The sequence below is a fragment of the Apteryx mantelli genome, chromosome 2 (assembly GCF_036417845.1).
Source record: "Apteryx mantelli isolate bAptMan1 chromosome 2, bAptMan1.hap1, whole genome shotgun sequence".
NCBI lineage: Eukaryota > Metazoa > Chordata > Aves > Apterygiformes > Apterygidae > Apteryx > Apteryx mantelli.
In genome coordinates, this window is record NC_089979.1 from 131,300,258 (window position 1) to 131,313,252 (window position 12,995).

At 44.0% G+C, this 12,995-nt stretch overlaps 1 protein-coding gene across 1 annotated transcript in view; it reads left to right on the top strand.

The window, feature by feature from the left end:
• Nucleotides 1-7,453: 7,453 nt before the first annotated feature.
• The window catches only part of JAZF1 (JAZF zinc finger 1), a 216,561-nt gene continuing 211,019 nt past the window's right edge, over nucleotides 7,454-12,995 (top strand). Inside the window, exon 1 of the mRNA XM_013941395.2 lies at nucleotides 7,454-7,710. Coding sequence (XP_013796849.1) covers nucleotides 7,596-7,710 — 115 coding nt within the window. The 5' untranslated portion in view covers nucleotides 7,454-7,595. The remainder of the gene's footprint in view (nucleotides 7,711-12,995) is intronic.

Genomic DNA, 12,995 nt, shown 5'->3' on the forward strand with positions numbered 1-12,995 from the left:
TATCTTATTAAAATATCACCACAAATCTATCTTCTTTTATTTCAAGACTTCCCTCATTAAGAGCTCCTGGCATCTAATGTAGAAGCACTTTAGCTTCTAAAGTTCCATGTAAGATAACTAAATCAGGAGACGTTCTGAGGAGTGAATAATGTCCATGTTTGTTTCCAAATACTGCATTACACATAGACATTTTTGTTTGTTAATACAACAGACCCATGACTTTCTGAGACTATGAGTATTTTTTGTTTACGTAAAGCAGGAGCTTCCATAGCTGTTTACACATCAAATTCTGCCAAGTGCTGAACACCTAAAATCACACTGAAGTCAGTGGATGTGCACAAGTCAGAATACACACAAAGTGAGTGGGATTCTGGAGGAATTAAGTATCTCACAGCTTCCAAACCCTATATATTACTATGCAGATGAGGAAAAGGAAAAATCTTATGGAAACATGCCAACTCTAACTTTCTGTAAGACTGATGATATAATACATGCTGAAAGGTAACAGAGGAACTGAGAAGCCTTTCACAACAATGCCTTCTGCTGAAGCAAACCAGAGGGTCTTTGGGTCTTCTCAGCACTTACATTTATGTTCAAGGGGATTCATATTTTCTGTGATACACAGTTGCATCCCTTGCCAAGGATAGCAGACAGAAAATGTCTTTGTGTAAGTGTTAGATCATCTGTCCTTTCCCATGGTTCCTCTCATCTCTGTTCAGTTCTCCCCCATTCTTTTTTATATTTTCTTAGTATTTTTTTATTGACCTGAGAGTTTCTTCATCCAGGATTTTTTGCACACCACCATTTTAGTATACCAGAGATTTTGCTTCATTTAGCCCTGTCCAAAATCTGTTTATAGCAACGCAATACATTTGTGGATTTCGACAGGTTATTCTAAGTAAACCATGTGTAGCGCAACAAAAATAAATTATTTTTTAAGAAAGTAGCCTTTAGTTTCTTATATCATCAGCCTGCTCAATGGAGGGGAGAATATGTTCATCCTAGGTTGCTACTGCAGAATTACATAAATTTTTATTAGTTGATGCCCTTCTGTTCTTTTGTTCAGTACTGTGGTTGTGATATTCAGTCATCAGGATCCACGTGATGATAACGGGCATGTTATTTGTATCCCTAATTTAAGCTGTCACAAGAAATGCATGTTTATTTGACAAACCACTGTTGGTGGTGATTGCAAGTGATTTGCAATGTTCTGCAGCTGAGCTTTTGACAGCGTCTTTGCCGCAGAAGATCATTTGAGAGGTTTAGTAAACTGTGGCTTTTCTTTCATTTGAGAATGGATTTTATTTTGAACACTGGCCTGTGGACTTCCCTTCCAGCCATGCCAGGCTCTGTAGTCAATGACTGCCAAAGCATCCTGGTAAGAAAAATGCCTGTGACTTCCTTTTCTTAGGGACTGCAAATCATCCCCAGTGCTTTATGTTGACTTTTTGTCAAAACCTTCTTCACCCTAACCTAATTTAAGAATGTCAAGAAAAGGGGGAATTCCCACTGTGACTGTCTGCATTCCCACCTAAGCATTGGGGGTTCTCTGACTCTGTGTACTATTTAGTAAGTGGATTTTTGCTGGAATCTATGGCTCAGTGCAGAATTTTCTGTATAGCTGATATTCTTGGCTCAATGAAGAATTTTTTAAATGGGAAATTCTCAGGCTAAACAGAAGAGAGTCTGTACTGAATTTGCAGGCTCTAAAATAGACAGTTCTCTGTGACTGGGAGACCTAGAAATAAAGGGCCTGGATTTTTTTAGTTCAGTTTTGATTTTGGGCAGAGAAACATTGGAATAGGAAGGAAAACGTGAGATGGCATTAAGCCACTTCTATGTCCTGTGTCTTTGCACTCCAGATCATTGATGTAAGTTAGAGCAGCCTTAGGATTTCCTTAAATCATCCTGTAACTATAGCATCATAAATAGTCTTCAGTGCCAGAGGATAAGAGTTTGACATTGTCAGTTGTGCTGACACTTCTACTCTAAACAAAAAAACTAGTAAGAGCTTGTTCTAAGTTAGGATTATTTTTGTGAAAAGGATATTTTATTATCTCAATATATTTTGGGGTGAATTTTTCTTTTTTGATTGATTTTATGCATTACTATGTCAGTATGAAATCCATGAAATCCAGTTATGAGCTGGGTCCTCAGTTTATTGGAGGTGAGAGTAGAAAAGGCAGAAATTTCAGAATGATGGACTTCTGCATTTCTGAGATGCTGTAAAAGCTATTAAAATGGAAGTTTCACTCTATACTACTAACCTTAATTATAAAGATCAAGTTTACCTCTCATTGAGATAAACTTACAAAAAATGTTATTTTTTAGCCAGTGATTTAAAAAATTTTATTCTAACAGATTATCTGGGATAATAAATATATAAAAACCCCAAAGCAATGTTTTACTTAAGTATTCAGCTATAACCTATAGCAAGAATAGAGTAGGTTACTCAGTACCTATATGATTGCAGGTTTTTGTAAGAGACTATGGAAACAGCTTGCATTTTATAATTCCAAGGTGGGCTAACACTGTAACAGTGGTTTATATTATAGTGTGAAGGAGCCAAAATGAGACAGGAAAATACCTTTTTTCTATGTTACAGGTTACTAGAAATACACAGGCAGCTTTGATCTTCTGTTTATCTGAAGCTTTGTCCTTCTCAAAATGTGCAAGTCTCTCAAAAAGTTCAACTAAGCAGGATTTCTTCTATTGTTTTGGGGCATCTGGAACTAGTGGGGAATACAGTACTTCCCCAGCTTAACATTTTGTTTTTTCATTGCACCCTGAAGCCACATAGTGCACTGCCAAGAAAAAAACTAATTCAGCAGTATAAATTAAAAATAGGATTCTCGTGACACAAATTGCATAAATATGTTTTACTTGTATAATGATTCTGCAGCAGTGGTACATTTCTGTTATGAATTCTTCCTGACATGTGACAGGCATCTAATATGGCCAGTATGCAATGGCAAAGAGAAATAAGGTGATAAAAGTTGTTATTGAAAAATTAATTAGTAAATTTTTTAGGGGGAGGTGTTGCCAACAATTCCTTTGGAATTTCTAATTATGTTTATTTTTTCCTTTTAAAAAAAGCATAAGTAAATATGTTCAGGTGTAACTTCAGTAGCATAACAATCAGAATTGTAGTAAGCCTGTAACTTTTTTTTAAAGTTTCACAGTTTCACATCATCCTTGTGCAAGAGTTATACCAGTCCTCTCAGCAGTGCTCCACTGTTGTAAATGCAGCTGAAATCAAGTACTTAAGCTGTACTTTAAATAAAACTCTGAACCAAATATTAAGTTTTCCCTGCTATTTGACAGGGTAACATGTCATCAACCAAAGATTTGTCACCCTCAATGAACCAAGGGCAGTAACTTCTAAGTGTCTCCAGTTCAGACCTCTAGCCTTCCAGAGAGCAACAGCATAATCAGCCTTCAGGAATCCAGAACAGTAGGAGTAGATGGTAACAATCTGTTCTCTGACAAGGCCCAGCATTTATGTTACAGCAGTTAATCACCACAGTATAACTAAGTTATTAGTAAGACATTAAAAAAGGTCCAAGATCTAGACCATCTAAGGACATAAGTGATCTTACCAAACCAAGACTATAAACCACCAGTTTAAGAAAGAAATTAATCTAAGTTACTCTAAATACGTTTCCTACTTTACCAAAATGGACTTAAAATGAGGCACAAAGATGTGAAGCTAGTGAAGAAAAGATACAGACTTAATATATGTATTTATCAACAGATAATCAGATGATCTAAAAATCTACTCAGTTAAGCAGTACTCAATCTTGTATTAAGTTTTGAACAGCACATCCTTCTTCCCACAGAGCCCTGCTCTTAGCTGGGTATAAGAATTCACGTAACCAGAAGTGATTGTAGAACTAAGGCTCTTAAGGGCCTGCAAAATAATTTTTTTCAAAAACAAATAAAACTGGGCCTACCAGCCATTTGAACTTTCTTCTTCCTCAGCTCCACCATTTTAAAGTAGCCTTTACGATAGCTCTTCTTAGCCTGAAATGGATCTACTTAGCCATTAATGCTGCCTTGACAAATCACTTAGGTGCAATTTGTATTTATTTCTCCCACAGAACAAAATAAAAGGGACAAATTCTGAGCACTTTCTCTTATTCTGCCAATCCTATGGATATCTTATTTCTCTACCCTAGTGAAGCTTGAGTAAGAAAATGATTATTCATAATAAAGTAGAGAACTTTAAAATGTACTGGTGGATTGGGTAAACTACAGATACAAGGTTTGGTGAAAGTGACTCAGAATTTCCCAGATACTTGAGGAAAGGACATGTGTATAAAAAGCAGGGAAGAAAACCGATTCTTTCTACAAAAGCTACTTATCATCAGAACTTAATGTATTTCTCCTCTGTAACACACAAAGGGTAACACGGTAACAGCAGCAAATCAGGGATGGGAAGAGTTAAGTGCAGGACATGACAGACAGGCATGAACAAACCCAATGAAGAATCCAGACCCTCGTGCTGACACTGAAACCAGGGGCAGAGGACCCTTAATTATGTTGAGAACAAAACCCACCTGCTTCTGCAGAGAGAAAAAAAAAATTAGGGAGAAGGTTCCAAGGACTTAAATCACAGAACATGAAGTGGCTTAACTGATAACCTATTTTTATTTCTAGTGAAACCATTAAAACTGGGTATCTCCAAAATTAGGCTCTACAAAGTAGAAGGAGTAATTACATAAAAAGATATTCACCTGAATCCTTATCCTACAGGATACTAAATAGCTCCTGAATTTCCAGCTCCTCTCAACTGCTGCTAGAGTTAAGTGCTCTCACTAGTTCAAAAGGTCTCAAAGATCCAGAGAATGTAGCCAATAATGAATGAAGACAGACCTGCAGCTAAGTGAACAAATTCACACATCAGAAAGCAATCTTGGTATTGGCTATTACTAGCAGGTGGGTAACTATGAGTGTTTATTACTTGATCAGCTACAAAACTACTTTGACTTCTTTGTAGGTGATAAACACTTTGCTAATGGCTATCAGAAGCTGTTGATACTAACCCAATGACGATTACAATTTTGTTTTATAATGAAGACTTACTTATGCACCTGTTGAATTGGATGGAATGTGAAATTCTTATACTTAATATACTGTTATATATTCTGTATAATCTTGATTTCCTGCCCTTGAACATTTTTATCTGAGTTGTGAAGGTGATCTACCCTGAGACAGTGCCTAACCATGTGCAAAGAAGAATGTAAAATCTACAGTCCTGATATTGCTAAGGGTGCTGGGGTTTTATGATTACTAAGAGCACTGTAGGTTGAAAAGGCCTATATGGTTGACTAACCAAAAGAGTTTCCAGAACTGCAACTTCCTAGTAAGTTGCTTATCTTCCCATTTTGCTCCTCTTCCCTACCCTCTGTTTGTTGGTTTATGCCTTGATCATAAAGGCATACTTAATTTTGTAACATTATTCATGACAGCAACTGGTGTAGCACAGGCTTCCAGGGTTATGGTCTCAACGCAAATCAACTCCTCCTTTGCTGAGTCAAGTCCTAGTGAGCAAGTTTCTTCGATAACATCATAATGACAGCAGAGAAGTTAGAAGAATAGTTACCTGAGCAGTTGTGCTTGAAACAGGTGGATCAGATGACAGATGTCAGATATCAAACCCCTTCATATTATTCAAAAGAATTACACATTTTCATGGAATGCCTCACAGCAGAAGTTTCCCAGCCTTCTAGACCACAGGTCAACTGCTGGCAACCCTGAAAATGTACTGCAGCCTATCATGTGCCTATATTATTATTTTTTATCTGTAAATACTACAATATTGTTTTAGTTTTGTGGATCAACATGCTATGGCTATGCGAAAGACTGTTTAAAAATTCCAGTGTTATGTGTTCAAGTAAAAGAAGGCTTTTTCACATGCTATTTTTTTGGAAAATAGGTTTTATGCTTCCTCTGTTTTCTTTCACATGAACTAAATCGAGTGGATGTTAAGAAAAATACATGAGCAGAAGAGAGGCAAGACACTGAAAAAACAATAAAGTGAAATAACCTGCAAAATGAAACTTCTTTTGTCACCATGAAAGATAGGTTCTCTGATGTACAGTATGCTAGGAACTAGTGCCAGGACTTTTCATGCTCTAAGGAGACAGGCAAGTACCCGTCTTTCTATTCATTAATTATTTTACTGCATTTTTAAGCTTTGCTATTCTTTAACTCCTGCAGCAGTATTAGGAATATTCCCACTAGCAATAGTTAATAAATCAGAAATGGGTTCTGCTTATTCTTATGCACATGCTTAATTTTATAGACGTGAGTACACTTAAGGATTGCTATCCATCAGTGGAATCATTTATGTCCATACAATTAAGTAAGGCTTAAGCAACTGAAAGAAATACCTCAGAATAGGCATGTTTGCTCAAATTCATTGAAAATATTGTAGGACTATATAATTGGGGGGAGGAGGGGAGAGATGACTATAAAACAGGAGTGGAAAAAAAGAAAAACCCTCCTGACAAGCAAGCTCTCACTTTTTTTCCCCCTTTTAATTTTAAATAAAGCTGTCTGTGAATTTGAGCCTAGGGAGACCTTCATTAAAATCAATTAATCAGTCAGCCTCTCTACTGAATAGCTTTCCGGAGACAAAAAGTCAAAATAGGTTTTGAGAACGAGGTGTGTGCCTTTTGCTAATTGGCTTCTCCGCCGTTTCCATTTTACACCCGTGCCCCGAACCTGCCGCTCGGCAGCCGCGTTAATTACTACTGAATCGCTGCGTGAGGAAGAGGAGGGAAGGCGGATCAGGCCCCAGGGCCGGCGAGAGCTGCCCCGGGGACAGCCCGAGCCCCACGTCGCCCCGGCGGGACCTCCCGCCTCCCAGGCCTTGGCGTATTTGTCGCAGCGAGGGCGGCACCCGCCTGCCCTCCGCGCCGCCGCGGCCGGGGGCCCCGCCGCTGCCTTCCCCCCCCCCGGAGCGAGCCTGACCCCCCACACAGGGCGCTCGGGGAGGCTTGTGTGCGGGGCAGGTAACGGCAGCCTCCGGGACAGGTCGCCGCTGCCTTCCCGCCCGGCTCCCCCCCGCCGCACCCCGCCCCCCGGCGGTGCCCCAGCCGCTCGCGCTCACTAACGGTCGCTGTAACCGTCCCGCCGCCGCTGCCGCGCGCGGGAGCCCGGCGGGGAAAGTTGGCGGCGGGGCGCCCCGCCGCCCCCTCGCCGCCTCGCTCCGCCGGCGATGCGGCTGTCGCCCGCCTGCCGCCGCCCCAGGGCGAGGGCGCGGAGCGTGGCCCGGGTGCCCTGCTCCTCCCGCTGCCGGCGGCCGCCGCCGGGGTAGCACAGCTGTTACAGAGCCGCGCTGGTCCCTCCTCCCAGCTGCGGCTGCCTCATCTCCCCCCACCCAGCCTGTCCCTCCCCTCCGCCGCTCCCGACGCTGCTGCCGCCGCGGCCGCCACCTCCTCCTCCTCCTCCTCCCCACCCCCACCGCTTGCTCGCTCTCTCTCCCCATCTCTCGCTCTGTCCCGTTCCCCCCTTCCCCCGCCTGTCTCCGCCCTGCCGCCGCCGGCCCTGGCAGAGCAGGCACCGCAGGGGGATCTCAATGTAACACCATGACAGGCATCGCCGCCGCCTCCTTCTTCTCCAACGCCTGCAGGTTCGGGGGCTGCGGGCTCCACTTCCCGACCCTGGCAGAGCTCATCGAGCACATCGAGGACAACCACATCGGTGAGTGCCCCGCCGGTGCAGGGGCAGCGGCAGGGCAGCGGCAGGGCAGCGGCAGAGCAGGGCGGGCGGGCGGGGGGCGTGGGGCCGCGTGTGCGGCGGCGGCGGCACCACAAGGTGCAGCGGGAGTCGGGCGCGGCGGCGGCCGCCGCCGGCGGAGGGCGGGCGAGGAGTGGCAGGAGGGGTCCTGCGGGCGACGTGGAGGGCTCACGGGGGAGATGGCGCGAGGTGCCCGCGGCGGCTGCACAGGGGGGTGTGGGGGACGCGTGCAGCCGCCTGGCCATTGCGAGGGGGAGTTAGTTTGCATTGGCAGCAGGGAGTGCAGAAAACCGGAGGAGGAGGTGGAGGAGGGAGGGAGGAGGACGGGCACAGCACGCCGCCTGCTGCTTCCGCCCCGGCTCTGGCTGTCAGGGCTCCGGGGAGGGAGCCGCCGCCGCGGCAGCCATTCCGCTTCCTCCTCCTCCTCCTCCTCCTCCTCCTCCTCCCGCCGCCGCGTCCTGTCAGTGCCGTTGCTAGGTGTGGTGGGGAGGATGGGTCGCTCTCCGTCCGCACCGGCCGCCGCAGCCCGGCTGCGCGGGCGGCGCCTCTCGGCGGAGGCGCGCTGTAAGGGAGGCCGGGGCCGGCGGCGGGGTGGGTGTGGAGGGAGGGCCCGGCGGCGGCGGGCTGGCGGGAGGCCAGGCGCCGGCGGTGGCGGCGGGGCCGGCGCCCCGCGCCGCTGGTGCAGTCCCCGGGGCCGGCGAGGGGCGGCGGAGGCCGAGCTTGGCTCCTGTGCTCGCTGCCATTTGCCGCGGAGCCCAGGCCAGGCCTCGGCGCCCGTGTCCGGGGAGGGTGGGCTGGGCAGCGCCGAGTTGGATCATCACCTGTAGGCGCCCGCTCCCGCTCTCCCCCCGCTGCGCCGCGCAACGCCGCGAAACGCGCGCTTCCGACGCGTCCCGGCGGCGGATGCCGCCGTCCCGCGGTCTCCTCGGAAATCCGTCCTGCGAGGGGAGCGGGGGCGGAGACCGTGCCCCGCCGGGCCTGCGGGCGGCGGGCCGATGACTCGTCAGTGCCTTCCCGGGGAGGCCGCCTCGTGGGCGGGAGCGCGTGCAGGGGCCGCCCGCCGGCCCCTCGGCAGCGCGGGCGGCGCTGAGGGGGCGGTGCGGCGCGGCTCGCGGCCGGCCGTTAACGCCAACTTTCGCCGCCGCTCCGGGTTAGGCCTGAGGTGTGCCTGCGTGGACGGTCTCCCCGGCCACCACTCGGGTCTCGGCGCCGGATCCCAGTAAAGCATCTCGCTTCGCCCCGTCCCGAGCGGAGCGTTACGCGCTTACCGGGCTGCTACCCTGCTTTTTCTGCCTCAGCAGGTGTGTTGCGTTGACTTTTTTGAGGCCGCTTCCCCTCTGAAATGCCTCGACTTCTAGTTTTTGCTAATAAAGCACCGCGTTTAACCTGTCAGAAAAATAACCCTCTAAAGTTAATTCTTCAGGGCAGACCAAGATTTAAAATGGGGGGGAAAAATACAGAAGTTGTAAGTACCCATTGACTGTAGCCACCTAGGTTTCAGTAAAAGTGTAAGGAAATAATGTGCTGCTACAAAATCATGAAACTAATGCACTTCTCAGTTTAATTATATTTTAATAAGCAGGCCTGAACACCTGAAAAATTAACTGAAGTTTAAATTGCAACTGTAGCATTGCATTAATATAATATTATAGGTCAGCAAGATGAAAAGTATGGTTCTCATAATTATCCTGATGTCTAGTATGAAGTAACAAAACCACATACCACAAAACTATGTAATTTATGACTTGATGTGGTGCAAGGCTATGGCTGTGATAATAAGTTTTGTTTTTTGTTTTGTTTTTTGAATCTCACATTCTTAGCTTCTCCAATGTCATGCATCAGTTTACAACAGAAAAAACTTGGGAAAATAGCTTCCTTAAATGAAGGCTAGTAAGCTGTCTTATATATCCCGTAAATGGGTTATTGCTCTGCTAGGTGTCACAGCCCACAGGGTGTCAAGAGAGAGATAGTCCTGCCCATGTGGTCTGTGTATTACTCTTTCACTGATCAGCAGTTCTCAAATTTAGCCATAGAAAGACACCTTTATGTAATACTGTAATTTCTTAATAATTGTATATTTAATACTGTTGACCATCTTTGTTACTTTTTTCCTCCCTCAAAGTTAAAAAGTGTTATAGATTCAGTACATGCACATACATTTAATTTAATATGTCATTTGCCAGCATTAGCCCTACACATGTGATGTTACACATGCAAATACTTTCATATAAACTTTGGAAAATGATGTCAGGTTGTTTGTGCTTCATCTTTAATGTGTGACTTCAGAGTGATGGTAGGGTTAAACTTGTTCCACTTGTGTATATATATGATGTCTGTATGTTATATTACTCACCTCTGTGAAACACTTGGAAAAATTAGTAGGGAGTTGGCACCTGTTACACCAAATGTGGATCACAGTTCTCACATCAAGGCCTCAGCTGTGCAGTTTGCTACATGTGACTGAGAACACTGAGGGCTCACGAAGGTTCAGAATCTATGAAAACTCGCTAAATATAAATCTACCAGAAAGTGATTGATATGTCAAAAGCAGCTTTGAAATAAAGGAATAAACACCTGAAAATAGGAGCTTATGTTGAAATTTCTTTCTCAGTAAGTCTGATATGAACAGAGTCTGATGTTTTCTGTCATACAGATCTAGAAATGTGAATCAAAATTTGTCATGTTAAAAATTAACTGTAGTTTTTGGCATACAGAATAAAGAGTAACATGCTGTATAAAACGTTTAGGAGATTCCTTTTGTGCTGCAAGAATAAAGCAGCTTGATTTGGTTATTTTCAGTTATTAATTTAAACTGAAGTGGGTGACCGCTAAGCAGGCGTGATATTACGGTACAGGTAATGTGAATGTGATGCTGCAAGCAGCTCTGTGTGGGGAGATCTTTATGACATGGGCTCTTGTTGGTCAGTTCATGTTGCTGCAATGAGTTGGAGTGCCTAGTTCCACAGGATGGGTTAATAATCAATCATTCACAGCAGTGGTGTACTGATAGGAATTTGGTCATTTTTCAGAGCCGTATTGTCCCTTTCTGAAAAAAGAAAAAAAATAATTATCACGGGATCTTTTTCATCACCTTTACAAATAAAGCTCAACTTAGCATAAGGAAACACTGTCGTGGCATTCTGGGGACAGAATATATTTGGTTTCTGAGGGGTTCTGTTCAGTTGCTTTTCTTACTTGTAACTTAGCATTCATGAATAATGATATGGTAGTGAAATAATTTGGTGTATATTGTTTTTTCTCCTAGATCTTAGTGGCTACTTGAAAAGCTACCAGTTGCTTGAAGAAACTCTCAGTGCAGATAATCTGGGAGAGTTGTGTTTGAATGAATTATTCAACTCGGAGATGGTGCTATGTGCCCATCTCAGCGTATAAGCTGCTTTCTGATTTTTGCATTTATGTATTGAAGACTTCTGAAGTGTTGGGCAAAATCAGGAATAGAGTTATTAGGTCTTCCAGAAGGCCCTGCCTGTGTCCTCTGCAATGAGACCATGTTCTTCAGGAGAAACTCTAACTCTATAGCAGTACTATCAGATAGACTTTATTCACATTTTCTGTGCCTTATAGTTGACATTGATTTTTAGACTGTTGATTACAAGTTTTTGTAATGCTTCTTTCTGGGCTTTTGCTACCAGTATGCTACTAGGTCCAAGCAACCTAAAGTGCTGTCATCTTCTCTGCACGTGTGCCAAGAAGAAAGGCTTTTGATCTGCCTTGTTAGGCTGTCTTCCTGCCTCTTGATGTTTTGGCTGTTCTGTTCAATTGCAGTTCATGCGCAGTTCACTTCTTTGGCTTTTCCAGTGTGAGAGAGCAAAAGGCCTAACTTGCTTCTGTTTCCCTGATTCACATCATAGAATGGAATGGACTTAATCCAGTTAATTCCCCAAAGAGCACAGGGAGGAGAGGAGGGGGGAAAAAAATCTAACTGCTAAGTGTTCAGTTGTGGCTACATTTTAAGATCTGTTGCATTTCTGCAGTCCCGGTGGTGTCCATCAAAAGTAGGACTGTGTGGTAAGCATGTCATGTTCTGAACAGAACCTTTGGTTCCACAGAGCATTTCCAAAATTAAATTTAAGTCTAATTCAGTAGAACTCATTTTCTGGGGCATTTTCAGCTGGTTGCAGGAATCCAGGACCATATACTTTATTTCTTTTTCCATCATTTGATTCTTCATCCATCTATCCATAGCTGAACTCCTTCTGATAGGGTGGGTGTGAACAGCTCCTTAAAGCTAGTTGCTAGTGTAATGCTTACTCTGATAGTGAAGAGAGAATATTTGAACAGAATTTCTAAATCGGATTTTGACTACATCAATTAAAAAAATTTTTTTATTTGTATTTAGAGTTAAGAGAGTATTGTGTATCTTGTGTGCAGATGAGGCTGTTGCTTGTATGAGCCACTAAATGTTCACTTCATTCATGGTAAGTGCTAACATGCTATGCGTACCTGTGTACATGTGTTGCTTATCTGGACAGTTCTGCTTCTCCTGAGACTGAGTAAGCATTGAGGAAATGATGTCAATGAAATGAGGGTGTTGAACACATATGGTATGGTAGGCCTGAAGAGGTGGAAAGGTGGATAGGAAGAGATACAGAAGATCAAAACTGAAGACATTCTTACCTTAGTGGAGGTAGAGTTTGTTAATTGTATTATACTGGAACCATTAGAAGAGTTTGAAGAAAAGACCATCCGCTTATACAGTAATCAGAAACTAAAATGATCTACTGTAGCAGAACATTTCATCATAACTTTGCAAGAAGTCCTTTTGTTGGATACTTCCAATGAAACATTTGTATAGTAGTTTTTCCTGTCAGAACTTAGAGCTATGATACTTCTCATCAAAGTTGACTGACTCCCAGATATTAGGATGGATCTGGCAACAGAACAGTACTTGCTGTGGGAGCAGAGACAGCTGTCTTCCTAAGTGAGGATTTTCAGAGGGGAAAAAAAAAGTTCTAAAAAAAAAAAAACCCAGTCACAGAAGAAAGGCCAAAAACTTGTATATAAAAAATACCCATCTGGAAAGTTCAGTTCATATGGAGGGGAAAGAGGCTTCTGAATTCAATGTCTGGTGATAACTTCAGCATCTGCTACTTGCAACAACTTCAATTTTTATTTAATGTTAGGCAGTCAAGGGTATTTATTCTGCAGCAAGAGAGTTGGATTGGTTTAATAATCCGTCAGCTTAATGCATATAGCTTGCTTAAAGGTGGTCCTTTCAGTATTTTCTC